Source organism: Salminus brasiliensis, chromosome 23 (genome assembly GCF_030463535.1).
Source record: "Salminus brasiliensis chromosome 23, fSalBra1.hap2, whole genome shotgun sequence".
In the NCBI taxonomy this organism is placed as follows: Eukaryota; Metazoa; Chordata; class Actinopteri; order Characiformes; family Bryconidae; genus Salminus; species Salminus brasiliensis.
In genome coordinates, this window is record NC_132900.1 from 2,066,031 (window position 1) to 2,092,764 (window position 26,734).

General features: G+C 42.1%; 1 protein-coding gene across 4 annotated transcripts; it reads left to right on the plus strand.

The window, feature by feature from the left end:
• kdm4ab (lysine (K)-specific demethylase 4A, genome duplicate b) lies at positions 1 to 26,664 on the plus strand. 4 transcript variants are annotated; one of them, XM_072668532.1, is made up of 22 exons: positions 1 to 95; positions 1,529 to 1,678; positions 2,600 to 2,775; positions 2,887 to 3,001; positions 3,783 to 3,976; positions 5,625 to 5,674; positions 5,768 to 5,871; positions 5,965 to 6,102; positions 7,056 to 7,276; positions 7,818 to 7,963; positions 9,005 to 9,408; positions 10,754 to 10,862; positions 10,991 to 11,190; positions 12,101 to 12,284; positions 12,922 to 12,998; positions 15,223 to 15,278; positions 15,536 to 15,644; positions 16,039 to 16,227; positions 18,418 to 18,588; positions 21,212 to 21,331; positions 23,261 to 23,353; positions 23,437 to 26,664. In XM_072668532.1, the coding sequence occupies exons 2-22, from the start codon at positions 1,544 to 1,546 to the stop codon at positions 23,575 to 23,577; spliced, it is 3,132 nt and encodes a 1,043-aa protein (XP_072524633.1). In that variant the 5' UTR covers positions 1 to 95; positions 1,529 to 1,543; the 3' UTR covers positions 23,578 to 26,664. The 4 variants fall into 4 exon arrangements, with proteins under 4 accessions (XP_072524633.1, XP_072524634.1, XP_072524635.1 ...); XM_072668533.1 differs by having other exon boundaries at positions 10,757 to 10,862; XM_072668534.1 differs by having other exon boundaries at positions 7,821 to 7,963.
• Positions 26,665 to 26,734: the final 70 nt, after the last annotated feature.

Consider the following 26,734-nt stretch of genomic DNA (forward strand, 5'->3'; position numbering starts at 1 on the left):
GTGATGGCGGTTCAGGGCTAATCGGGCTGTGTGTAACCGAGACGGATCTCCGCGGACGCTGCGGCTCAAACCCCGCGGTTAGCTCGGAATTATCGGTACGTACCTGCTCCTTTCTCTTTATTGCAGGTGTCAGCGAGCGGGCTGACCGTAAACGGCAGCGTTTATGCCTGCTTTGTCGCGGGTTCCGCTAACGTTTGGTAAACGGCTGTCGGGCCGTGAGGCTAGTGAGTGTTAGCTAGCATAGCTAGCGCTGAGTTCCCACTCCTCTCACTTCTCCGTTAAAAGCTCGTATGAATCACGGCTCCGCGCTGGTTCGTCAGTACGTGTCGACACAGTGAGGAGTCGAGTTGGTTCAGCTTCACCTCGACGCGCTATTCTCTGAATTCTCCGTTAGGAAACCTCCAGCTAGTTAGCCTAGCCGTGCTACTTTTAAAGAGACGCTGGTTTTAGCCAATCAGCTCCGGGGAATCTGCATAGGGGGCGAGGCTGGGCGAATGGGCGGGGCCTGCGTTGTTTATACTGTACACTGGAGTGGAGGGGCTGTAGGACGCGGTTTTCACCACTTTGTGAGGTTAATATGAGCTGATTTTGGGTTTCACACACCTGAGCACATTATTTAAAAGCATGTCTCTGAGCATTAAGAGGTTTTTTTACTGTAGAAGCTTCAGATCTCATCAGAACAGATAAAGCAGAACATAAGTCCAGTAAACAGGAGAACAAGAGCTTCTGAGATCTTGTGAGATCTTTAGTCTGAAGAACAGAGCTCGGTTCCTCAGGTGCCTAAAATCTTTGTTCAGTGTAGTACATAGTACATAAAACACAGGTGTCCACATAATTTAACAATAACCCTGTTTAATATTTGATATTGGGTTGTACTGTCTTATTGTATTCTAGTATATTGAATATATATATATATATATATATATATATATATATATATATATATATATATATAATGTATGTATTATTATTATATAGCTCATTTATTAGTCTAAGTAATTTTATAATCATAATTAAATTAAAAAAATTATTTTGCAAATAAAGGATAAAATGATAGAAATTTATTCAGATTAGACATTAGGTACATATTCCATATTCATGTTTACAGTGGTGGCACATGTCAATTTAAGTGAAAGAGAAACAGGGATAATTAAGGCAATATTCTACAATATCCTAGCAATATTATAATATGCAGTCAGGCTGGAACATGCGACCTCACAACACGAGATAAAAATAAGAAAAGAAAGAGGAAATGTGCCTTAGTAACCCCAAACAAGCAAATCTCAACTTCAGCTGTGTTTTAGATAGCTGCTAATGGAGGCGGCGTATTTCTGCTTATATTTACATTAGTGTTTCATATTTGATTATATATATATATATTAAATGTATTGTACATTCTGCACTTGTTGCTTATTGCACTTCTGGTTAGATGCTAAACTGCATGTTGTTGCCTTGTACGTGTTCAGGTGTAATGACAAAGTTGAATCTAATCAAACCTGAAAGGAATAATTTTGCTGTTTGTGTGAAGGACTGATCTGCCAGGATGGCGTCCGACACGCAGAGTTCTGGCTCCAGGGGGATCATGACGTTCCGGCCCACTATGGAGGAGTTTAGGAACTTCCCCCGGTACATGGCCTACATAGAGTCTCAAGGTGCTCACAAAGCCGGTCTCGCCAAGGTCAGTAGAGCTCGTCATCGGTGTTTCTTCTAGGGGGTGAAAATGCAGTTGTCGATTTGGAAATGCTGTAATCCACTAAAATCAAACTTTGATTACCTCTATTGATCTAATTTTTCTTGTGATGTTTTCACACATATAAATAATTAGAATATGCTAATATATCTGTATATCTGGGGTGTAACAATACACACTTTCAGAGATTGGCAGACTGCTACCTTTATGCCCTGTCTCGCAAATGATCGTCCTCTGGTTTTAGTGGACTTTTAACGGTCTGCTAGGGGTGGCAGGTCATTTAGTGTAGCTGCCCTCTCTCTCTGGAGCTCTGTACCTTTCTTTCTACCTTAAAATCCTTTCTGAGATTTTCTGCTTCCTCTTCAAATTGCAAAGCAGTCCTGGGGATTTGATGGGTGCCAAATTAGTAAAAAACTATTATTATTATTATTATTATTATTATTATTTTAGTTTTTATTATTATTGAATAGCATGAAGCCATTTTAAACGTCCCATTTTAGCCCAAATTTAATAATTAAAAAAAGAGAATCTCATGATTATTATTCCTATTATTACTATTGTGGTTTTGGAGGTGTAAAAATATCAAATCACAATTTATTTTCAGGTTTATTAAGTTATTCTTCTCATCAAAAGTGCATGATGGGCTGTTTTGACCATCCCGGTTTAGGATGTTTTAGTATTAAAATTGTGGATTTAAATAAAATAGTGTGTAAATTGATATTTCCTGTATCTATATACTGAATATCTTCTATTTAAATGGTGTATCCAGTCATGTTTGTGTATTTACTGCATTGCTGATCCTTTTAAATCAGAGGAGTCAAATCAGATTTGAGCTTTTATGATTCGCTGAATCACAAAATTTACATCTGGAGTTCATTCTATTAACAAAAAAAATTCCCTTATCCACAGATCATCCCTCCGAAAGAGTGGAGGCCCAGGCATTCCTACGATGACATAGATGACCTGTTGATCCCAGCTCCCATTCAGCAGGTTGTGACCGGCCAGTCTGGCCTGTTCACCCAGTACAACATCCAGAAGAAGGCCATGACCGTGAAGGAGTTCCGCAAAACAGCGAACAGTGATAAGTAAGTGGCCTCCTCACGCCTCCTCACGCCTCCTCACACCTCCTCACGCCTCCTCACATGGGCGATGTCTGTGTTACTGAGCTTTAAGCTCCTCTTCTGTCCCTGCTTTAGGTTCTGCAGCCCTCGATACGATGACTTTGAAGAGCTGGAGAGGAAATACTGGAAAAACTTAACCTTCAATCCTCCCATCTATGGGGCTGATGTGAATGGCACACTGTATGACCCAGTGAGTGACCTCTGACCTATTTTATTTTTACATAAGTTCTGTTTTTTAAGCTGCATCTGTACATCTCACACAGTCGAGAAGCAGTGAAACAGGCTGAGCCCAGTTCTCCCATAGCATTAAGACTCCGCTTTGCCATCAGCAGCCGGGGTCTGAGAGGGCACAGTTGGCCGTGCCTTCTCCGGGTGGGTAGATGGTGCTCTCTCTCCTCGTCACTCTTAAGCGATGTTGGCCAGTATGGGTGTCTGTTTGCTGATGCGGTGGAGCTGAGGACCCGCCTCTTTCCCCTAAGCGTGTCGGCTGCCACAGTACAGAAAAAGGGGCGCTGGCTGGTTTACATGTGTTGGATGAGGCGTGTGTTTCGGGGGCGTTGCTAGTGCTAGGGGGAGCCACGAAGGGGTGGGTTAATTTTGCAAACCCAGCCTGTACGAAAAATCCAGTAAAAAGCAGTTCTGAGAACTTTCACTTTCTTTTTTTTTTTTTTAATTTAATTTAATTTAATTTTATTTATTTATTTATTTTGAAAACACCATCCACCCTAATATACTGGTAATGATTTACCACAGATTCTTTCCTCCAAAAAAGTCTCTAAAAAAAACACACATTATGACTTTCTTAAATCTAAATATTATTTAAAAATGTATTTATTTATTTATTTATTTATAATATAAAATACCCAGCCTTTGGTTTCTACTGTAAGTCTTTATAGAATCTGATCAGTACACACAGTGTCCTTGGTGGCAGTTATCTTTAATTCTAATTCTAATTCTAATTATCTCCTCAGGGTGTCAATGAATGGAACGTAGGCCGCTTAAACACCATCCTGGACACGGTGGAGCACGAAAGCGGCATCACCATAGAGGGAGTGAACACGCCCTACCTTTATTTCGGCATGTGGAAGACCACGTTCGCCTGGCACACCGAGGACATGGACCTCTACAGCATCAACTACCTTCACTTTGGGGAACCAAAATCCTGGTACGCTCCTTTTCTTAAGTGTCAAACGGTCATACTGCAGTAGATGGAAAGGTCTTAATTCCTTATTTATTTATTTATTTATTTAATAAATTATTTTATATATAAAAGATGTTTGGACCATTTGGCTCATTTAAAATGGTTGGTTTATCTGTCAAGGACAGATAGTGTTACCAAATTATCAATAAAGCAAAAAAACATTAAATAAATCAATTTAATTTAATTAACTTCCTAATTGTAATCAATAATCAAGTTGAGTGAGTCTTTATTTCTAAAGCACGTTTAAAGGCTTCAGAAGCCAACCGAAGTGCAGTACAGTTAAAACATCTGTATATCTGCAGATGTTTGCTGTTTGAAAAGCACTTTATTAAAAATGTTTATAATTATGGTTATCGTCGTTAATATTGGTGGTCACTGTGTCATGGCAGATGACACCACTACCTGCCACTGAGCTACCAGACCATGTGGGAGACCAGGGTTCGATTCCTGGTCTGGGTGACTATCCTGCGTTACACCAATAAGAGTCTTTGGGCAAGACTCCTAACACTGCATTGGTCCACCTCTGCATCTTTGTAAGTCGCTCTGGATAAGAGCGCCAGCTAAATGCCATGAATGCAGTTATGTAATAATGAAAAGTTTGGGGGAAGGACCGCGCCCCAACTCCTCCTTACTACGCCCTGTATAGCCTCTCCTCTGCTTCTCCGATGGTCCAATTATACTCATCCTTCGGATCCCATCAGCTCGAAGCCCCTCCAGCCCAAATTTCACAATGTTGTTCTTCTTGCCTCACTCAAGCGAGATCCGCACTTCGCAAAATGTAAATATAAATATAATATTATTATGTTTGAAATGCCACGGTGATGTTGAATGGTATTTAATTATGAAGATAAATTCCAGATATATTAATTCCAGATCAATATTATACACAGATACAGTTATAGCTCATTCTTTTATTGTTTAATCAAGCCAAAAAACAATTGCACCAAATTATATAAAATAGAATCAGTATATACGAATATACGAATATTTAATTAAGCCTAAATCCTTCGGTAACGTCCTTCCGAACAGAGTTAGGGTATTTTTGACTTGGCTTGTAGAAGAAAGCTAATGTTAGGAAATTAAAATATGAATAAAAAAAATATATATAAACCCCCCCCCCAAAATTCAGCCTCGGATCTAAATACAGTAATACAGAGTAAGCCCTTAGAAGAAACATGCAGCGTTTGCAGGAACACTGTTGTTATTATGAAGGAAATGGATGTTTTGCATATTCTGTTTAGACTCTGCAGGAAACCAGCTGTTTCTTGCGATACGATGCGCATGGCTGTGCAGCAGCGCAGTGCAGAGCCAAATAGTAAAGTAACGCTGTCTGGAAAAACCGCTTGTCTGCTTTAATGTGTGGAATTGACTGAACACACTCAATCATTCTCATTGTGTGTGTGTTGTGTTTTTTTTTTTTTTTTTTTTAATGACTTCAAAATGACTGGCAGGGCCAGAATAATTTAAGGTCTCCCCTCAGCTTGTAGTGTCTTAAGAGTTACACGGTAAAATGAAGAGTAAAGAAAGCATCTTGTCAGTCTCATTGCTTCAGTACTGAATAATAATAATAATAATAATAATAATAATAATGTGTTCTGTAATGATCCGACAGGTATTGTGTGCGTCCTGAACATGGGAAGAGGTTGGAGCGTCTGGCCAAAGGTTTACACCTAAAGCTTCCGTCTTCTCATACAGAAAGAATTCACCCTGGTAAGATTAGTCCCATTTTAAACTGTAACCTCGTTCTTTACGCAGGATTTTTTCCTGGAAGTTCCCAAAACTGTGAAGCCTTTCTTCGGCACAAGATGACCCTCATCTCGCCTTCTATTCTGAAGAAGTACGGCATTCCGTTCGAAAAGGTGCGGCGTCTGCATTCACGGCGGGTGGTGTTGTTATATCCGTTTCACCACTTTCGACATGTGTGTTGTAACATTGCTCTGTTTGCTCCTCAGATCACTCAGGAGGCCGGACAGTTTATGATCACGTTTCCGTATGGATACCACGCTGGCTTTAACCACGGCTTTAACTGTGCGGAGTCCACCAACTTCGCCACGCAGCGATGGATCGACTACGGAAAGCAGGCCATTCTGGTGAGCTCGTAGAAATCTGCCTGCTTGTACGAGCTGTGTGGTTTTCTCCCCACAGCAGAGACATTAAAGTGGAAATCAATAATCCTCATATATTTATCATTAAAATGCTGAGAATCATTTTGCTTATTTAAATCTAAGCTCCCAGGACGGAAAGTTTCGGAGTCACCTTGCGTGTTTAAGGTGGTAGTAACTTTAATGTTCCTGCAGATGGCGCTGGAGGATGATAAGGCTATAGGCTATAGAGTGTCCTGTCAAATTGCAAATCGAACTGCAGCTGGTGTTCTGGAGTTCAGTAAATACATTATGTCCAAATGTTTGTGGACACTCCTTCTAATAAATGCATTCAGCTACTTTGAGGTGCAATGCATTGCTGACACAGATGTGGCAATGCACACACACACGCAGCTTGTCTAGTCCTTGTAGAGAAGTACTGCCAATAAAATAGGGACTGTCTGAACCACATAAACATGAACCAGGCGTGGGCTTATAGAGGGGTGTAAAGCCCTCCAGCATTGAGCTGTGGAATGATGGTTGTGGTGGTGGTGCTCCATCCAGTGCTTTTGGGCTGAGATGAGTTGGGGATGATAAGGTGATCTTCATCATCCAATGTCCTGACCTCATTAAAGGCACTAAATGCAATCAAATCCTCACAGCAATGCTCCTCCAACATTCCCAGTTGAGACAGTTACTTCAACAGAAGCAGGATTAACTCTTTTTAATAGTCCTAATTTCAGAAGAAACGATGAATGAGCAGGTGTCCCAATACTTTTGTCCATAAAGTATATACTGGCTTCAAATATCAGCCAAATCTAAATGTCAGTAGTTCAATCGATTAGTCAAATATATAATCAATAGTAACATCTCTAATTTATAGAGAAATGTTTTTTTACACTCCTACCTGTATCTGACATCTAATGCTCATCACCTGTGCTTGTTTTGTCACATGATTGCAGTGTTCGTGTAGGAAGGACATGGTGAAGATCTCAATGGACGTGTTTGTGAGGAAGTTCCAGCCTGAGCGGTATGAGCTGTGGCTGGCAGGGAAGGACAATACGCCCATTGACCACTCCAAGCCCACACCCGAAGCAGCTGAGTTCATGGGTGGCAGAGGAGGGGACTTCGACCGCCAGGAGCCGAGCATGGAGACCCAAAGGAGCGAGGGCCATAAAAAAAGGTTATTTATTTTAAATACAAAGCAAACCGCAGAGCTTTTCCTCTAATCACGAACAAATCAAGCATCACATTCACACCAAATCAACAGTACGCAGCATTTCTGCCTATGCTGATGCTCCACTGACTGTTATTCCCACTCTGGGTCGGAGCTTTGGTGGTGGAGCTGCAGGAGGGGAACCTCTCTCCAGAACTGCTGTGTAAAACTGCGTAACCCATAGAGTCATATTAGTGTCAAATCCTGTGGTATTACTCTACTGCCTCAGTCCACATGCTTCTACACCTTCAGATCAAGCTTCTTCAGCTCTCAGCTTGTCCATGAGGGCGCCATCAAAGCATGTTTTGTATTTACTGCAGTGGAGTAAAAGTGAATCACACTTTCCACCTGTAGGGGGAGTCCAGGAGCAAAATAAAAAACCAGTTCTTGAACAAAGCTGCAAATTAAAGAAGAGGTTAATCGCTGTTTGCATCATAAACTTGTGGTTTGTATTTGTTGCATTAATGTTCTCGGGCCTTATTAGTGTCGTATTTTGTTTTGGGACCAGTAGTGTGGCGAAACAGAGGATCGGTACGAAGAGGCACCGTGTGTGCTTAGAAGTGCCAGAGGACGTCCTTCCTCCAGATGAAGAGGTGGAGTATGGCAAGAAGGGCCGGCTGTCGCCACAGGCAGAACGGTGCAGACACGATTCAGGTACTGACAGGCTGACGAGGCTTAAAATAGCCCTCCCTTCCCCATCACACTCCACCCTGACTGAAGTCGGTTAGTCAGGACATGCTCGGGGTTTGAAGTTTGAGCTTCTTCGGTTTTACACTGGAGCTACACGGCTAATGTAGCTAACAAGGAGTGGAAGCTTGTATCCCCCCAGAGGTGCTAATGTGGTTGCTGACCCAGTAGAAATAGCACTGGATCTGAAGAAAGTCTAATTCCTCATATCAGTTTAATGTCTTTTGAGCGGTCAATATTTTTGCCAATGTGTAAAGTGCCCCACCGGTCCAGTCCACACATCCCTGAACAGACCCAGTTCACATGCATTGCTGTGTTCTGAATTATGTGAAGTGACGTATTAAAAGGCCGTTAAAAAAGATTATCCTGCTTTTGTTGGAGTAACTGTCTCTACTGTCCAGAGGGAAGAGGGCTTTCTACTAGATTTTGCAGGGGGAGCATTGCTGTGATTGGGATTTGATTGCATCCAGCGACAAGAGCATCAGTGAGGTCCAATATTAGGTGTTAGGTGGTCCATCCCCAGAAGTATCCATCATTCCAGAGAACACAGTTCTTCCACTGCTTCACAGCTCAATGCAGCTGAGGGGCTTTACACCCCTCTATAGCCCACGCCTGGCATTAGGCAGCATGGTGCTAATAGGGTCATCTAGTTGATCTGCTCCAGGGAGTCCTATTCTATTGGAAGTACGTCTCTACAGGGTCTAGACAAGCTGTGTGAGTGTGTGTGCACAGCTTATTCTACACAAGTGAACCCTGTGGGCGTCATCGAGGTCAGCAGAAATGATCAGGGACATGTCTGTAGATTGATTAATTAATTAATTAATGGGTCCAGTGGATTTTAACTATTGCTTGCCCATATGAGGAAATTTCATAGGCACCATTTCATTCCACTGTCTGGTCCACATTCAGCTCTTGTAGTGAGCTACACTGTGCATTGTATTGTACTGTACCAGTGCATTGTGGGAACTTGTAGTTTTCGTCTTAAACTGCTTTCTTTTATTCTTCCAGACTCTCACCATCACTCATCTGCGAAGACACCAGACGGCAGCAAGTGCCCCGAGCTCGGAAACCGTGCTAAAACGGACTGCGCCGATCTAACCTCCGCCCCCTCCTCAGTCTGTCCGCAGCCCCTCAGGAAAAACCATCTCACCATAGCAACAGTGCCCACAGCCCTGCACTGCCTGTCCGCCCTGCCCTGGACCTCGTCTAAGCCAGGAGTGGCCAGCTTGCTGTTCCACAGGACGTTAAGTCCCTCGGATGCTTTGCAGGTCCACAGTTACGCAGCGAGGATGACGGTCTGTAAGCCTCAAGCTCCGAGCGTTGAGGACAGGGTGAAATCCGAGCCGGAGCCGGACACAGAACCCGAAGACCTCAAGCCCAGCGTACAGACACAAGCGCCAGGCATGGCTCAGGTTTGTAGTCCCTAACTCCAGATGTTGTTAATCAGCCAAAAAAAAAACACGATGAGTACATTTGTAATATTTAAGCAGACCTACAACATATGGACAAAAGTATTGGGACACCTGCTCGTTTATTGTTTCTTCCGAGATCAAGGGTATTATTACTCCTGCTTTTGTTGGAGTAACTGTCTCCACTGTCCAGGGAAGAAGGCTTTCTGCTAGATTTTGGAAGAGCATTGCTGTGAGGATTTGATTGCATTCAGCGGCAAGAGTGTTAGTGAGGTACAGGAGTGTATTGGATGGAGCTCAGTGCTGCTGGGGGGCTTTACACCCCTCTACTAGCCCACGCCTGGCATTAGGCAGCATGAAGCCAGTAGGGTCATGATGTTGATCTGCTCCAGAGAGTCCTATTCTAGTGGCAGTACTTCTTCTCTACAGGGACTAGACAAGCTGTGTGTGCATTTGCACATCTGTGTAAGCAATGGATGCAACCTAAAGTAGCTTAAGTTAGAAGGGGTGTCCACATGGTGTGGACGTATGGTGTGGTTACGAATATGTGGTCTATCAGCCACAATGGGTTTGGTGTCTGACGTTTGCTTCCGTTCCACTATTAGCTACATCGGCTTCCTGTGTGAAACTATAGAAGCAGACATCTGACTGCAAACTCGACTTTGTTGATGGACTATTTGAGACATTTGAGATGAGGGGCACGGTACTTCTGTCTTGTTAAACCATGGGTGCTTAGATATTCTAAATTATATAATCACAGTATGGTTTATTAACCGAGATATTTATTATTTATTTATTTATTTATTTATTTGTTAAAAATAGGGTTCTTTGCACCACTTTTGATGGTGGTGATCCACTTTCACTCTCCTAAACCAGGTTCAGGAGAACCCCCTGCCCTGCATTTTAGTGTTTACTCTGCTCCACACACCTCACACCTCATCCAGCTAATCAGCAACTCATTGCCAAGCCCATCCTGAGTTAAAGGTAGTGTAGAGCAGGAAGCCACTAAAATGTGCAGGGCAGGGGGGTTCTCCAGGACCAGGGTTGGCTGAAGACCCTACTTTGTAAATGAGATGAGATTATGTAGGTGCAAGATCAAGCCAGAACCTCATTTTTTTTAAAGTTCTAGTAACATTACAGAAGTTTTTAGAAGAAATGTAGTAAATTAGTATGTAACTTATACTCGTGTATGTCTGCAGGTTCTTCACACCCATTAAGGTCCCTTAGGAAAGCAGACGTAGTGGTTCTGCAGCATCGTATAAGCAGATAGTCTTTTTGATTTGGCTGGTGTAACTGTTTCGAATTATGACCAAAGCAAAGACCTCTTCTAAAAAGCGCTTGTGTTTAGCAGGAAAGCAGCTGTGAGAATGAAAAACAGAGCATGAAGAGGAAGCTGCAGCCTCTCAGCAACGTCCTCCCGTTGCACCCCCTGCTCAAAGAAAGTTCCAGCGATGAAGGTTAGCTTTCACCTCCAGTCCCGTGTGTGTGTGTGTGTGTGTGTGTGTGTGTGTGTGTGTGTGTGTGTGTGTGTGTGTGTGTGTGTGTGTGTCGTCCTCCTCAGTGACCTCTGCGTGTGTGTGTGTAGAGCTACAGGAGCATCCTGAGCTGATTGAACTGGCTGAAGTGGAGGTGGACTCCCAGGAGGCGGACCCTTGGGCCCGGATGCTGGCTCCTGTTTGGCAAGACGGACCACGTAGCTTCAAGGCTGAGAGGGATTACAACCATCGCATGGGTCTCCAGCCGCCGTTCTGCGCTGTGTGCAGCCTTTTCCATGCATATGAATCGGTACGAATTCACCGGCAGTTCCTCAGCTCCTTTCAGTGACCTCTGTCCAGCTAGTGAGGTCCACCCTAGAGCACCTGAAATGTCTGTTACACAACATGCAGCTGGACGGATCTTAGTTTAACCCTTTTTAAGAACTCCTGCATGGACTGAAGTCGTATTCTGTCACTTCAACCGAAGTATAGAAACACTTAAATTAGTAATTGGCTTGATTTGTAATTAGTAGAACCTCACCTGAGAGTATGGAACCCTTCTTGTTACCTGGTGCGATCTAGAACCCTAGATGAGTCAAAGTGCTTCAGGATATTGTACAGTTGGGTAATAGTTAATGCTCAGTAGTTAGCGTAACAGGGTGGTAATTGTGATTATTACAACAAATAAGGTTGTTTTTAGTAATTTACGACTTAACAGAGCTCCAATTATGTACAAATAAGAAATAAATATAATATAGTAAGAAATAAATATACTATAATGAATTATTATACTATATATATATATATATATATATACACACATACAGTGCCTTGCAAAAGTATTCAGAACTTTTCAACATTTTGCCACATTTCAGGCTTCAAACATAAAGATATGAAATTGTAAATTTTTGTGAAGAATCAACAGCAAGTGGGACACAATCGTGAAGTGGAACAAAATATATTGGATATTATTGGATATTATTAAACTGAAAAGTGGGGTGTGCGATATTATTTGGCCACCTTGCGTTAATACTTTGTAGCTCCACCTTTTCCTGAGATTACATGCGATTTATCTGCATATATCAGATTAGAAATGTCTAATTCAGGCTTTATTGAGCCAAGAACACCTTAATAAAATCTTATTATTCACTGCTCCGTTTGGCCCAGTTCATTACAGAAATGTCAAACATAAAAGTGGACCCTTCTGTGTGTCTTTGCAGAGTGAGCTGATCAGTATGACCCAGGGCAGTACTGCACCCGAGAAGCGCCTGAAGACCAAGCCATTAATTCCAGAGATGTGCTTCACCGCCAGCTCGGAAGGACAGCTGTCCACTCCTCACCTGGAGCCGGACGGCACCAGCCAGTTGGTCAGCTGCTCCATGTGCAGCGTGCGCGTTCACACCAGTGAGTTTCACCAAAGCCCCGGGATTCACAGAGGGAGGGAGCCCGGTGTTGTCGACATATTCGAGCTGGTTCATCCAGTTAGGAGTCTGTATCTGCTGCGTCTCCAGAGTCTCATGTAGAATACAGGACGTTGGAGTCTTGGATACAGTACAGGGTTTCGGGACATAAGAGGTGTAGTCGGTAGAAGCTGTAGGGGTTTTATGTAACACTGTAGAAACGCAGACATGGGCATTTGTGTGCTGTGAGTTATGTGACAGGACGTTTGTGCTACTTGTGAATCAGGTGGTTGAAGGACCCCTTAAGTACACAGTCTCAGTACAAATCCCACCTTTAGGTAAACTAAAGTCTTATTTCTGAGGCTGTAAATTTAATTAATTTAGAAAAACCTTTTCGGTTTTGCTGAAATCTTCAGATTGTCTTATACAGGAACTGAAAAAGTGATTCAAATCACTGCCTATTAACTGTGTGTGCGTATGTGCATATATATACATACATATACACACACACACAGTAGATAAAAGTTTGAGAAATGCTGGAATGCAAATGAGAATTATTTTTTAGGAAATTTTTATTTATTTATTTATTTATTATTCATTTCCTCATTTTAATTTTATTATCCTGTAATCTCTGTCCCCAGGTTGCTATGGGGTGCCTCGGGACGCCAATTTAGAAGGTTGGAGGTGTGCCCGCTGTGAGGCTAATGCTATTACTCAGGTGAGAGATAATTATGTTTTGTTAATGGGCTGTATTTAAAAAAAAAAAAAAAAAAAAAAAAAAAAAAGAATAATAATAAGATCCGTAATTGTCCTCTAATGTGTTTTTGTAATTGGAAAAATCTCCCTGTGTACAAATGAAGGCAGTGTCGTCATTTCTGGAGAAAATGTGGAAGAAGCGAGCAGAAATAAGAAGCACTTTTATTCCTCTATTATTAGCCAGCATTTTTTCCAGCGTTCTAGACGGGTGGGTCAGTTGGTGTTGCCAGCCTGGCAGCGCTGAGCTAGAAACCAGTGGGGAAGAAGTCAACAGCAGGAGAAACTAGAGAGAAGTCCTTGGCAGCAGAAGTGTGTGTGTGTGTGTGTGTGTGTGTGTGTGTGTGTGTGTGTGTGTGTGTGTGTGTGTGTGTGTGTGTGTGTGTGTGTGTGTGTGTGTGTGTGTGTAAACACTGTAACCAGGGAGGAAGAAGCTTGTTGTACTGGATGAGGGGATTAAGGATATTTAGACGTTACTGTCTGATGACAGCATTTTCACCTTTAATCTTCAGGTGTATTTATTATCTGATCGTAAGAAAACGGATATATTTTACAGTTTTTTTTCTTTTGTTTGATATTTTAAAGGTTTTGCCACTTTAACAAATGTTTTAATCCTTTCCTGACCACTAGAGAGCAGCATTACACCAGAACATGATTATTGGGCCTGTTTACAGTAATTTAACATATATCTATTTAGTTATTATATAGTTAAAACATTGAAAATAGACATCAATATATATATACATTTTTACATTTATATGCTGTATATACATCAAAAGTGACCTTACTCCAGCAGTAATGTCTCTCAATGTTATCAAAATTATATAACATTAAAATAAACCCAAATAAACAGATAACCACTGACTTTGTTTATGTGGGTTTAATCTAATGTTATATAGAGTTAATTACAGGAAAGCACCCTCACTGACGTTATATAACATTAGAATTAACCAGAATAAACATAGTCAGTGGTCAGTGAGTGTCTACCTGTAATTAACTCTATATAACTAAAAATTCTGAAACTGTGTGACAATAAAACATATGTATTTTAAAAACATAGAAAATCAATATATACATTCATTTTTACATTTATACACTGTATATACATCACAAGTGACCTTACTCCAGGGGCAATGTCTCTTTTGTTAATATATAGTTCTGTTTTTTGTGGGGTTTTGTTTGTTTGACATTTTTACCTAATTTTAACTAATCTGCACGCAATACTGCCTTTCTTAAATAAATCTATAAATAATCACCACAGCTACAAAGCGGTTCATTTCTTTTGGAGGAATGGTTCACCACTTTGAGCTTTCAGTTTGCTTTGAATTAGATGCTATAGTTTAGAGGCTAATGCTTTAAGCTATTAATGGAAGTCCGTCACCCAAACTCTCTCTCAGCCTCATAACCTCAATTGGAAACTAGATAAACAACCCTCAACCCACAACCACTGCTTGCATTCTGTGTAACGAAGAGAGTGAGTAACTTAGATTTTTTTGGCGAACCCTCCCTTTAAACATACACTATATGGACAAAAGTTTTGGGACACCTGCTCGTTCATAGTTTCTTCTGAAATCGAGGCTGTTAAAAAGAGTACATCCTGCTTTTGTTGAAGTAACTGTCTCTGCTGTCTAGACTTTCTACTAGATTTTGGAGGAGGATTGCTGTGAGGATTTGATTGCATCCAGTAACAAGAGCATTAGTGAGTTCAGGATGTTTGATCACCACCCCACCTTATCATCCCCAACTCATCCCAGAAGTACTGGATGGAGCTCCACCACCATCATTCCAGAGAGCACAGTTCTTCCACTGCTCCACAGCTCAATGCTGGGGGGCTTTATACCCCTCTAGCCCACGCCTGGCATTAGGCAGCATGGAGCCAATAGGGTCATGATGTTGATCTGCTCCAGAGAGTCCTATTCTACTGGCAGTACTTCTTCTCTACAGGGACTAGACACGCTGAGTGTGTGCATTTGCACATCTGTGTCAGCAATGGGTGCAGCTTAAAGTAGCTAAATGCATTTATTAGAAGGGGTGTCCACAAACTTTTGGACATATAGTGTACGAATGTATTTAAAAGGCTGGGCTTGGAGAGCTCTGCATGGCTGCACACGGTGCTGTCTACTTCCTGTGGTTATATCAGATTTCCGCCGCCTGAAATCTGACTGTTTGTGAACCTCTTACCCCCACAGGACTGCTGTTTATGTTCTTTAAGAGGGGGAGCGCTGCAGAGAACCAGCAATGATAAGTGAGTAACACAGGGGCCCTCAGTGGAGCAGCCTGCTGCGGATGCAGGCCTGGCCTTTTCAGTTACACACACACACACACACACACACACACACACACACACACACACACACACACACACACACACACACACACACACTCTCCCTGTATTCGATACAATTACAGATACAATCAAAAAGCTAGATGTCCCTGAGTGTGTGTTGGTGGTAGTAAGGGGAATCTGTGTGTGTGTGTGTGTGTGTGTGTGTGTGTGTGTAGATGGGTGCATGTGCTGTGTGCAGTAGCAGTTTTGGAGGCACGGTTTGTGAACATCGCTGACCGCAGACCTGTTGATCTTCGTGGGATACCACTGCAGCGGTTCAAACTGGTGAGCAATCTTAAGTCAGCAGTCAGAGTGTCTACCTGTAATTCACTCTATATAACAGTAGAATAAACCCATAAACAAACAGATTACCACTGACTTTGTTTATTAGGGTTTATTCTAATGTTATATAGAGTTAATTACGGGTAGACACTCTCACTGACGTTATATATAATATTAGAATAAACCCAAATAAGCATGGTCCGTGTGTTTGAACCTGCATCTGTACTTCTGTTCTAACTAAATGCATTAACTACTGATGACCCTGTGGTCCTGTGCGGTCTCTAGTCTTTCTGTTCTTGGAAATGTGGTAAACCCTCAGAACTGTGCGTTTGGTTCTCACGTCTTCTGCGTCTCTCTTCATGAAGACACTTCTGCTTTCTCTCCTCCATTTCGGCAGAAATGTCAGTATTGTCGGAAGCGGATAAAGAAGGCTTCCGGCTGCTGCGTGCAGTGTTCGTACGGCCGCTGCTCTTCATCTTTCCACGCCACCTGTGCTCAGGCCGCAGGTGTGCACATGCACCCAGATGACTGGCCCTTCGTCGTCTTCTTCACCTGCTGGAGACATAAAGGCGGCATGCATGTGGAGGTACGGACAAGACTGCGCTGTTCTAGTGCTTCAGGGTTCACGGTCGACACCTGGCCGCCAGACCCATTACTAACACATCATCAAAGAAAGGGCGCCCCATCTAAACGAGTTTACAGTGGGCCTGCAGTTGGCCCACACTTTCAGATATCGCACCACCCCACTGTTTCTACCTGTAAATGGGCTGGACCACTCTCACCAGCATGCTGCCTAGCTTAGATGAGGTGAGGACATTTGGTTGTAACTGGAAGGGCCAGTGTTTGCTCGTAGTGTTGGGGTTTTATGTGGCGCGCACTAGGATGGAGGATGAGGCAACAGTTGAGATATGTACTTGTTGCAGGCAAGTAAAACTGATGGATGGATGGATACTGTTACTATATTATATATTATATACTATATATATGTATAGAGACTTCAGCAAGCTGTTACTACATAATAATAACACCGCCAACTACACAAACCAGCAAACCGTACAGACCTCCTTATGCCAAGCACATACGACATCCAGTAACACTGATTGGACTTTATAGATTATTGATTTTATTATTATTTTTTAAATTAATTTATTTCTTTCTTAATCGTTTTTTTATTTAGTCCTTTTTCCCTTAGTCAAAGCCAACATTGACTAATCATTCCAGCCCTTGAACGTTTCTACAAGTCCGATAATGAGGGGGCTGAAGTGTTTGAGCGGAGTCATCAGACTGTCAGCTTAGCTGGTCTCTAATGAGGTCCTTCAGTGGTTAAAAAAACAGAATAATGACCCTGAGCAGAAGAGATGACCACAGGTTGAGCTCAGGGCGTGACTATAGAGGAACAGTGACCCTGTGTGTGTTTAGTGTGATTATTGCTGATGTGGCTGTCTGCACATTATCATCATCTTCATATTATTATTATCACTGTATTTATCGCTGGTGACATACTCTGACGTACACACACACACACACACACACACACACACACACACACACACACACACACACACAATCTTACATCCTGTCACAATATATGTAAATAAACTATATCAAAGCCTAGTTTACCACCCCTCCACTTCTCAGCTTCATCTAGCCTCCACAGTGAACCCCCAGCACATGCTGTCGCGTAGATTTTCTCCTAGAAAACACGCCAGATATTCAGCCCCGCTAAGATAAACATATATCTGTGCTTCACATTATTTATAATTCTTCCATAAAATGAAATTATGATGCATTTTGTCAATATGTCTGTTTTACACACACACAAAAAAAAACTTCTTGATTCTCAACTTGAAGAAACCCAGTTGACTAATGGGTCTCTGATTGATGGTTTGACTCGTCAGCTTTTAGAGAGAACCCTAAAAAATATGCAATGTGTTTTTTTTGTTTGTTTGTTTGTTTGTTTTTTTCCTCTTTTTTTTCTTGTTTTTTTATTGAGTCTTAAGCATCTATGACTCTGGACATGCTTTGTTTATGTTGTGATATTTAATGTATAGTGATTTATATATATATTTTTTTTTTTTTTGAAAAACATATCACTATTTTTCTTCATAATTTTCTTCTAATTTTCTATAAGATATGTATATATATATATAATTTTATTTTTTTAATGAAATGTTCTGTCTATATTGAACTTTTTAAATATATATATATATATATATATATATATATATATATATATATATATATATATATATATATATATATAAAATTGTAAAGATATTTTTCATGAATCACCAAAAATTTTATATCACAGATAAATATTTGTACAGTAAAAAAAGATATATATTTAAAAAGTTCAATATAGACAGAACATTTCATAAAAAAATAAAATAATAATATTTTAGGTTTTAATTCAATGTTCTGTACAAGTATTTATTTGTGATTAAATATTTGGTGATTTATAAAATTATAAAAGTTCAATATATTTTATATATTGAACATATATATATAATTTATTTATTTATTTATTTTTATTAGATATTCTGTACAAATATGTATTTGTGATATTTAACATTTTTGACGATAATTAATTATATATATTTTTTCTGCAATGTAAGCAGGCAGGCTCAGGGCACCAGTAAAACAGTAGTGGTGAATGTAAACCATGTAAATCTGTTCATCTGCACCATATACAAACCCAATGGCCCTCAAATCATTCTAATCAGGCTGAGAAGCTGGTGTTCATGTTGCTCTTTCTGACTCTTTCTGTCCTCCTCAGCGTAACAAGGCCGCTCTGCAGGATCTGGGAGAGGGACAGAAAGTCATCTGCAAACACAAAAATGGCCGATACTACCAGTGCGAGGTGACCGAGCTCACCAAGGACACGTTCTACGAGGTCATCTTCGACGACGGCTCCTTCAGCGACAATCTCTTCCCAGAAGACATAGTGGTACGTTACAGCTTGCGAAGCTCCTCTGAAGTGTTCGACTCGAACCCACGGCCAGTCATACAGTCATACACACCTTTTACACATTCATTTAATGGAGACCATTACACAAACGTTTGAAGGATGCTTTGCCAGTGCCGTGTGATGTACACAATATGTCCAAATGTTTGTGGACACCCTTTCTAAGTCGCACCCGTTGCTGATTTAGAGGTGCTGATGCACACATACACAGCTCTTCTCATCCCTGTAGAGAAGTACTGCTGAAAGAATAGGACTCTCTGCAGCAGATAAACCTGGTCTAGAGGGGTATAAAGCCCCCCCCGCCAGCACTGAGAAGTGGAGCAGTGGAGCTGGAATGGAACTCTGGAATGATGGATGGTGGTGCTCCGTCCAGTGCTTTTTGGGTGAGGTGGGCGATGAGGTGATCATCAGCCAACCTCCTGACCTCACTAATGCTCTTGTTGCTGAATGCAAGCAAATCCTCACAGCAATGCTCCTCCAAAGTTCCTCAGTACTTGGATAGGTTTTGTTCTGCTACTCAAGCTTCTTCTGTTTCCACAAGCATGTCTGCTAGTAATGAGCTTCATTAGGTCTGAGATCAGTGGTGCGTGTAACCTCAGAGGGACCTAGATCTTTGCCTCTGGCACCAAGATTCCTAAACGTCATGTGTCTCACCACATTATTAACACGGAGAAGTCATGTGCTAACAGCACAGACTGACTGATGGCTTCATCTTCAGCCCAGCGGTCAGGACGACAGCCAGGGTGTGCTTCTCCATGCTGGTGGATGATCAATGAAGGGAAAAGTAAACTGCTCCTCTGATGCTTTAAGAACCCATGAGAACAGTCCTTCAATGGAACAAGAACCCTTTGAAGCTTTACTTGGAACAAAGTTCTGTTGTCATTAAATTAGACGTCTCAAAAAGTATATGACAAAAGTATTGGGACACCTACTGTTGTTGGAGTAACTGTCTCTACTGGCTTTCTAATAGATAGAGGGACATTGCTGTGAGGATTTGATCGCATTCAGTGACCGGAGTGTTGGTAAGGTCAGGATGTTGAGTTATCAACACCACCCCACCTCATCATCCCCAACTCATTCCATCTAAAACACCCAATAGAATGAGAATGGTTTCAATGCTGCCGGGGGGGCTTTATACCCCTCTAGCCCATGCCTGGCATGCATACAATAGGGTCATGATGTTGATCTGCTTCAGAGAGTCCTATTCTATTGGTAGTACTTCTCTACAGGGACTAGACAGGCTATGTGTGTGCATTTGCACATCTGTGTCAACAATGGGTGCAACTTATTATGTAAATTTTATTTATTTATTTATTTATATATATATATATATATATATATATATATATATATATATATATATATATATATATATATATATAATGTGTGTATGTATATGTATGTATATATGTATGTATGTGTGTGTATGTATATATATATATATATTAGTGTGTGTGTGTGTGTGTGTGTGTGTATTAGTCTTTGCAGCAGTGTAATGCAGCTAAATGGGCCAGTTTGTAGCTCAGAAACAGTGCAGCGTATTTAACTGCAAATCTGAGGCTTTTTATTACGCAGGAGAAAAGGCTGCCAAGATTCCGTCTTTACCGAGCCGACTGCGTTACCTGTGGTGGAAGCCTTTTTTTTTCTTCTGCTTTGCCAGCTCTTTCCTGCTGTTTTCTGCCCAGCTTTGTTAGATTTTTCTCCTCAGCTGTGCCCACTTTGTGTGAAGTACAGCTTCACTGAATGCATGAAGGCTGTTCAACCAGTGAGCTAAAACTGCATTACATACACTATGTAAGCGTCTTAGAACCTGCGGGTGTCCTCTCATGAACCTTTTTCAGATACTAGGGGAGATGTTTGTAGGGTTTGGGTGAACTTGGATGGACATATTGCTGTCCAGGAAGAGCACTGTGACGTCTGAAGTGGTCACGGTGTCTCAGAGGATCTTACATGTTGGTCGATGTTGGCCGGGGACCCGGCGCTGTTCTCTGAGGTTGTCGGCTGCCCGGCAGGGCTCTTGTTGGTGGCGGTTTGAAAAGAGGCAGTGTGTGGGTTCACGTGTGTTAAGTCCATACCCTCATAGTGTAGTGTCTTAGCATTGCTAGGGCTAGGGGAGGTTACGAACGGGTGGGTTGGTTGGCAGAACCAAACTGGGAGAAAAAGGGAAACATCTGACAAACAAATTTCTTAAAATAATAGAAAGAAAAAAATAGAAACTACAAAAAACTCAACCACCTGTGAATTGGGCTAAAATCAATAAACAGGAGTGTATTACTAGCTACTGAAAATAGCTAGTAAATATTATAAATATCATGCTTGGCCTGTGAGCATCCAGCAGAACATGTTCTGTGTGTTTGTGGCAGATTTTAAGATGGTTGGCTGGGCTGTAAAAATGGTGAATTTGAAATGTTATAGTTGTTTTTGCAGATTGGTCGAAGGAGAATCTCATAAATTCAGTTTTGTAAAATATTTGTGAAATTTCACTCCCTACAGGATAGATTTTAAACTGTACATTTAATAATGTAATCTAAATAGTTTTAAAGCTGGTTTTAAGAACAAGCTTTCAAAGCTGGTCCTAAATATTTATTCCCTTCATACCTTTCAGAACCGAGATTGCGTAAAGCTGGGTCCGCCTGCAGAGGGCGATGTGGTGCAGGTGCGCTGGACGGACGGCCTGGTCTACGGCGGAAAGTTTGTCGCTGCGCACATCATTCCCATGTATCAGGTTAGTGGACAGCGACCGCACACACACACGCACACAGTCCACACAGGCACCCGGAGGTCACTGTACCCCACATGTGATCCTTTAGTTTGGACTTTCTCCCTGGTGAAGTGAGGGAGACCTCATTTCTGCAGCGTTAAGCTCCGGTCACCACCTATCCAACTCAGCTGACCTTTGGGAGAAGGGGGGGGGGGCAGTTTGGACAGGCCCTGACTGTGATTACATAAAAGTTAAACAAGCAAACAAGCAGAGGAATGTGTTTTACTGAGTGCAGCGCGGACGCTGGCCTGAGCAAGCACCGTTTCTGTTGTTGTTGCTGTTAGTTTTGATGATGTTCTCTGTATACGAGCTCCTGCAGGGCTGGATTTCTTCAAGATGGACTTTACTGTACTGAACCGCTCAGAACATATTAAACCGTGCATTACAGACCTGTGTGTGCGTCTGCGTGTGTGTATGTGTACGTGTGCGTGTGTGTTGCAGCATCGCCAGTGGAATGTAGCTGGCTCTGTTCCCAGTGCTGCCTCTTTTCCTCTCCTTTACAGAAAGCTTTTCTTCCTCAGTCTGATGCACTTTTAGTCACAAGATAAGCCGGGGTGTAAAAGTCGGCCAGAAAGTGATCTGGTCTTCTAATCGATATACTAATATTGCTTAAAGAATTCAGTGCGTGCGTGTGCGCGTGTGTGTGTAATAATATAATAATAATAATAATAATATTATATATATATATATACATACACATACACACACACACACACACAGTAGCATATTAAAATGAGGTGTATATCTAGTGGATTGGGGTGCCCGTAATTTTTACATGACCAATTTCTAAACAGTGTGTGTATGTGTATGTATGTGTGTGTGTGTGTGTATGTATGTGTGTGTGTATGTATGTACGTGTGTGTATGTATGTACGTGTGTGTATGTATGTACGTGTGTGTGTGTGTGTGTGTGTGTGTGTGTGTGTGTATAATTTTCCCTGTACGGCCTATATGCCGTACATATATGCTGTAGAATACAAAAATATATCAAATATCTAATGACCATCATACAGCTAGACCTGTCATAATAATTGTTATTGACTTATTACAGAATATATATATGGACGTGACCTCAGTAATTTTAGCTGATCTCAATATTGTTTTTACTTGCCAAGGAGAGCTTATCAACATGAGCCGCTATTTTAACTGTTAATTTAATTATTTGATACATTTATTTAGGATATATTTTTTGTATATTCCAATATAATACAGCCTCCACTCTGTTTAGAGCTGGTTGAAGAACAGGGAAAGGCAAGTGAGCTGTTATCCGGTGGTGTGAGCTGTTCTCTCCCGCTGGTAAAACGGAGTGAGTTATTATGGTCTGTTTTCAGGTTCCACTGTAAAATAGCTCCACACTGCAGAACCTCCACTCCTTTATTTACCACTGCTGCTGCAGCTGGCTGGGGATAACATCTAATAATGTACTGTATAATAAACTGGATTGGGATTAAAATAGCCCATGCCAGATTCATTAATTAAAATATGCCTGGATGAGAGCCAATCCCAAACCGCACAGTATCGTGTACAAATGAGCTGTATATATGAATGTAAATGAGCTCTTTTCTGATTGGCTCTCCTCATTTGAAAAGTAGTCTGGGCAGAAACAGTCCTTAGAACTTCATCATGAGTGGTGTGAATGAGTGGGTAACCCTGTCTCTTGGCTGGATAGCTGTGTTTTCTTCACATATGTTCTACAGTTGATCCAGGAGGACTCCTAGAGGGAGGTTTTCTGTGATATGGCTGACATTTAGCTGACATTTCCATCCCAGCGTACTCCACGTCTCCACATCATGCTGGATCATGACTACTGTCCGTGACTCGACTGTATCAGATAAGCGGTCTTATTTTGTCCCTGGGTTCATGAAGCATGTCCACGTCTGTGTTTTTGATGCAGGTGGAGTTTGAGGACGAGTCTCAGCTGACGGTGAAGAGGGAAGACGTGTACTGTCTGAACGAGGAGCTGCCAAAGCGTGTTAAGGCACGACTGGTGAGTGAGCAAACCTAAGGGAGATATCTTCAGTGATTGGCCTGAGATTTATCTCTGACCTGCATCATCTCCTCCTCTTGTAGTCGGTGGCGTCGGACATGCGCTTCAAAGGGGTCTTCGTGGAGAAGGAAGTCAAAGGGGACTCTAAAAGACAGCGGGTCGTCAACTCCCGCTACAGGGAGGACTATATTGAACCGTCCGTCTACAGAGCCATCATGGAGTAACCGACACCGCTGTTCACGCCGAACTCGCCCAGAGCCGACCAAATCACCAGCCTAATGTAGCCGCCAGCAGCACGGCCGGGACTGGAGCTTCGGGATTTCAGGACTTCATGATATCTGCACAGAATAATCATCATGTTGAAAGCAAAAGTAGATGGTTCTGGATGTTCTTGATATTCTAAAACTAAAGGAATTATCACGCATTAATTGATAAGGCATTAAAACCCAAAATGTCCAAAAGTGTGTAGACACCTGCTCACGTTTGTCCAGCCTTTACTCGTCTGGGAAGGCTTTACTCTCTCATGGGCCAGAGCATCCAACTCATCCCAAATCAAACCCTGGATGGAGCTCCATCATCACTCCAGAGAACCTCACAGCTCAATGCCGGGTGGGTTTTGTGGTCTTCTAGCCCTCTAGGCATTGACCACAGTGACTCTTTTGGGTTCCCTAATAAAAAGCACTGTAAAGAACCCAGTCTAGGAAGAGTCACCAAATGGACGTAGAACCTTTAACATTACATGAAAGTTCTGGAAGCTGTTAAAAGGTTCTTCACACTCTCAGATCTCTCTCTTGCAGAGTTTGTTGAGTTCCTTCAGCTTCAGTGAGGTCAGTTACTGATGTTGAAAGATTAGTTCTGCCACTCCAGCTCATCTCAAAGATCCAGGATGGAGCTCCATCATCACTTCAGAGAACCTCACAGCTCAGTGCTGGGGAGCAGTATACCCCTCCAGCCCACGCTCGGCCTTGCTCTCGGCTGCTCCAGAGCATTCTGTTCCATTGGTCCGTGCCTTCCTGCAGAGATTGTAGGAAAAGCACTAACCTTAGATACCCCTTAAAGCAGCTACTTCAGTTATTAGGAGTGTCTGGATACTTTTGGACATGAGTGCAGAGTACTGATGGATCAAACTGGCACTTCTGAGCTCAGTAAATGTGCTGTAACCACTCTAGATTCCCTAAAGAACCTTTCATTGGTTCTTTTGTTACCTAGATGTGCCCTTTAGAAGTTTCAAGAACCTCCACATAGTGTAAAGATTCTGTATGAATTAAGACACGTGAGAATTTTTGTTATTCTCATGAAATTTCATGATATTTGTAATTGAATTGATATTGAAGTTTTACTTGGAGGTTCTTTAAACGTTTCTGTGCACATCTCATTCACAAATCCTCCGCTAGAAGGTTCCTTAGGGTTCCAAAGCCAGGTTTTGTACACCTTTGCTTTTAAGCTCTGCCTTTTGACATCAGCTTTGCTACTACTTGCATTTTTATGATGTGCTGGTTCCTTTGGTTCTAGAATAAGCCCTCCCATTATAACCCTGCACTCCTAAAAAAAATAGGTCCCCAAAAGTTCTGAAGTTGTAGAACTACTTTAGGTTCCCTCAGAGATTGCTTCTCTACAGGGCAATCAAGAACCCTGTTAAAGTCTAGGAGGAGCTCTTAACTAGCTGTAGAACCTTTTATATTACATGAAGGTTCTTTTAAACCTCCAGGAGGTTCTTCACACTCTCAGACCTCCTTCTCTAGATGAAGTGGTTCTTCTATGGCAGAACTCAAAGAACCCTTTTAAAGGGGTTTTAAGTGCTACGCTCTCGAAACTGTCCTGCGACGTCCTCAGCCGGGTCACAGATTGAACCCCCATGATGAAGCATGAACTCTGGGAGAACGGGGCCGCCACATGTTGCGGGGGTGTTTGTGCAGAGCGCAGCTGAGCGGTGCCCTGTGGGCTTTTTGGAAGCGCCTGGGCTCCTCGTTTTGGCAGATGTTGGTTACGGACGTCTGTGTTTTGAAATTACGAAAGGAGCATTTCAGGCGACTCGGGGTGTAGCGGTACACAGTCGCCTCGGTTCAGGTCCACGGCTCTTTTTGGACCTCACGGTTCGGTACCGTGGGGGGGGGGCAACACAACCCCCCGATGTGTGAAAAACTAAGATTTATTTTTTTATTGATTTGAACGGACAGTCGTGCATCTTACCGCCTGTTCCGCCTAGTGTCATAGAGCGCCCCCTGGAGGTAGTCAATACGGCCTGTAGTGTGTAGATGTTTCGGCCTGTAGTGTGAGAATGTTGGGTGTGTTTCCCCATACCAACCCTCCACAGCGCCATCCTCATTCGATCCACCATGATAAGATGGAGGGGAGGGGAAGGCCAGAATATCGGAAACACCGATTTTTGTTTTTGTTTTTTCCAGTTCTTTCGCTGCAAACAGAACGAGAATGAAATAAATCAAAGGAAAGCGAACATATATGAGCTGTTCTCGCTACGCAAAACTACCGTTACCATGGCGATACTCCTAAATCCTCCTCCACAGTTCCCACAATGCCATTTCAGACTCTTTGAGCGCTGCCTTAGAAGGTCCAGTTTGCTTTCGTAAAAAGAAGCTTGAGGTTTGTAGTAGAGATGAGACCTTTTTGAAGGTTGAAAGGACCTTAATGTAAAGGTTCTCTACGCTCTCACATCTCTGATAAAAGCGTGGTTCTTTATGAAGCTGTGAGTGGTTTCAAGGAAGGCCTTACTTACTTACTTGCTATGATCTTGCAGCAGTCCCGAGGTTTCCTGGTGGAGCTCGCTCGCTTACCGTGGATGGTGTATTCTCTGTACGCCTGCAGAAGTCCCAATACGTGTACTGCTACACCCCTGCTAGGGAGGAGCTAGGCCCCCGTTGCTGTTCTGAGGTTCTGGGTGAACACTGCGTCTCCTTTGAAGAGCTGAAGAGAGCGGTGACACGCTGATTGGTGTGAACAGACTTTTTAACGACATATTTTTATTATTATTTTTTTCTCAGAGTGCGCCGCAATACAGGAATCTCATGGATGAATGGGGTGATTTGCTAGTCTGCCGCAGCTTTCACTGTGTAATCTGCTGTAAAGATCGGGAGGGTTTTTTGGGGGAAGCTGTAGCTTTGTATTCTCAGTTGCTTGTTCATAGGAATCCGATCAAATTCTGGGTTAGCTTTCCTTTATTTATACTTGGGTTTCAATGCTGTTTTTGATGCGTTACTTTTCAATTCGCAGGTGAGTTTTCAATTTCAATTCTAGCTTTGTTTGTAAAAGAAAAATGTATTTATATGTTGAGAATTATACTTTTTTGGTTGTTTTTTCCTCGATTCTCGTCTCTTTTTCTGAGTTCTGGCAGTGGAAAACAAGCGGAAATGAAAAGCAATGCAC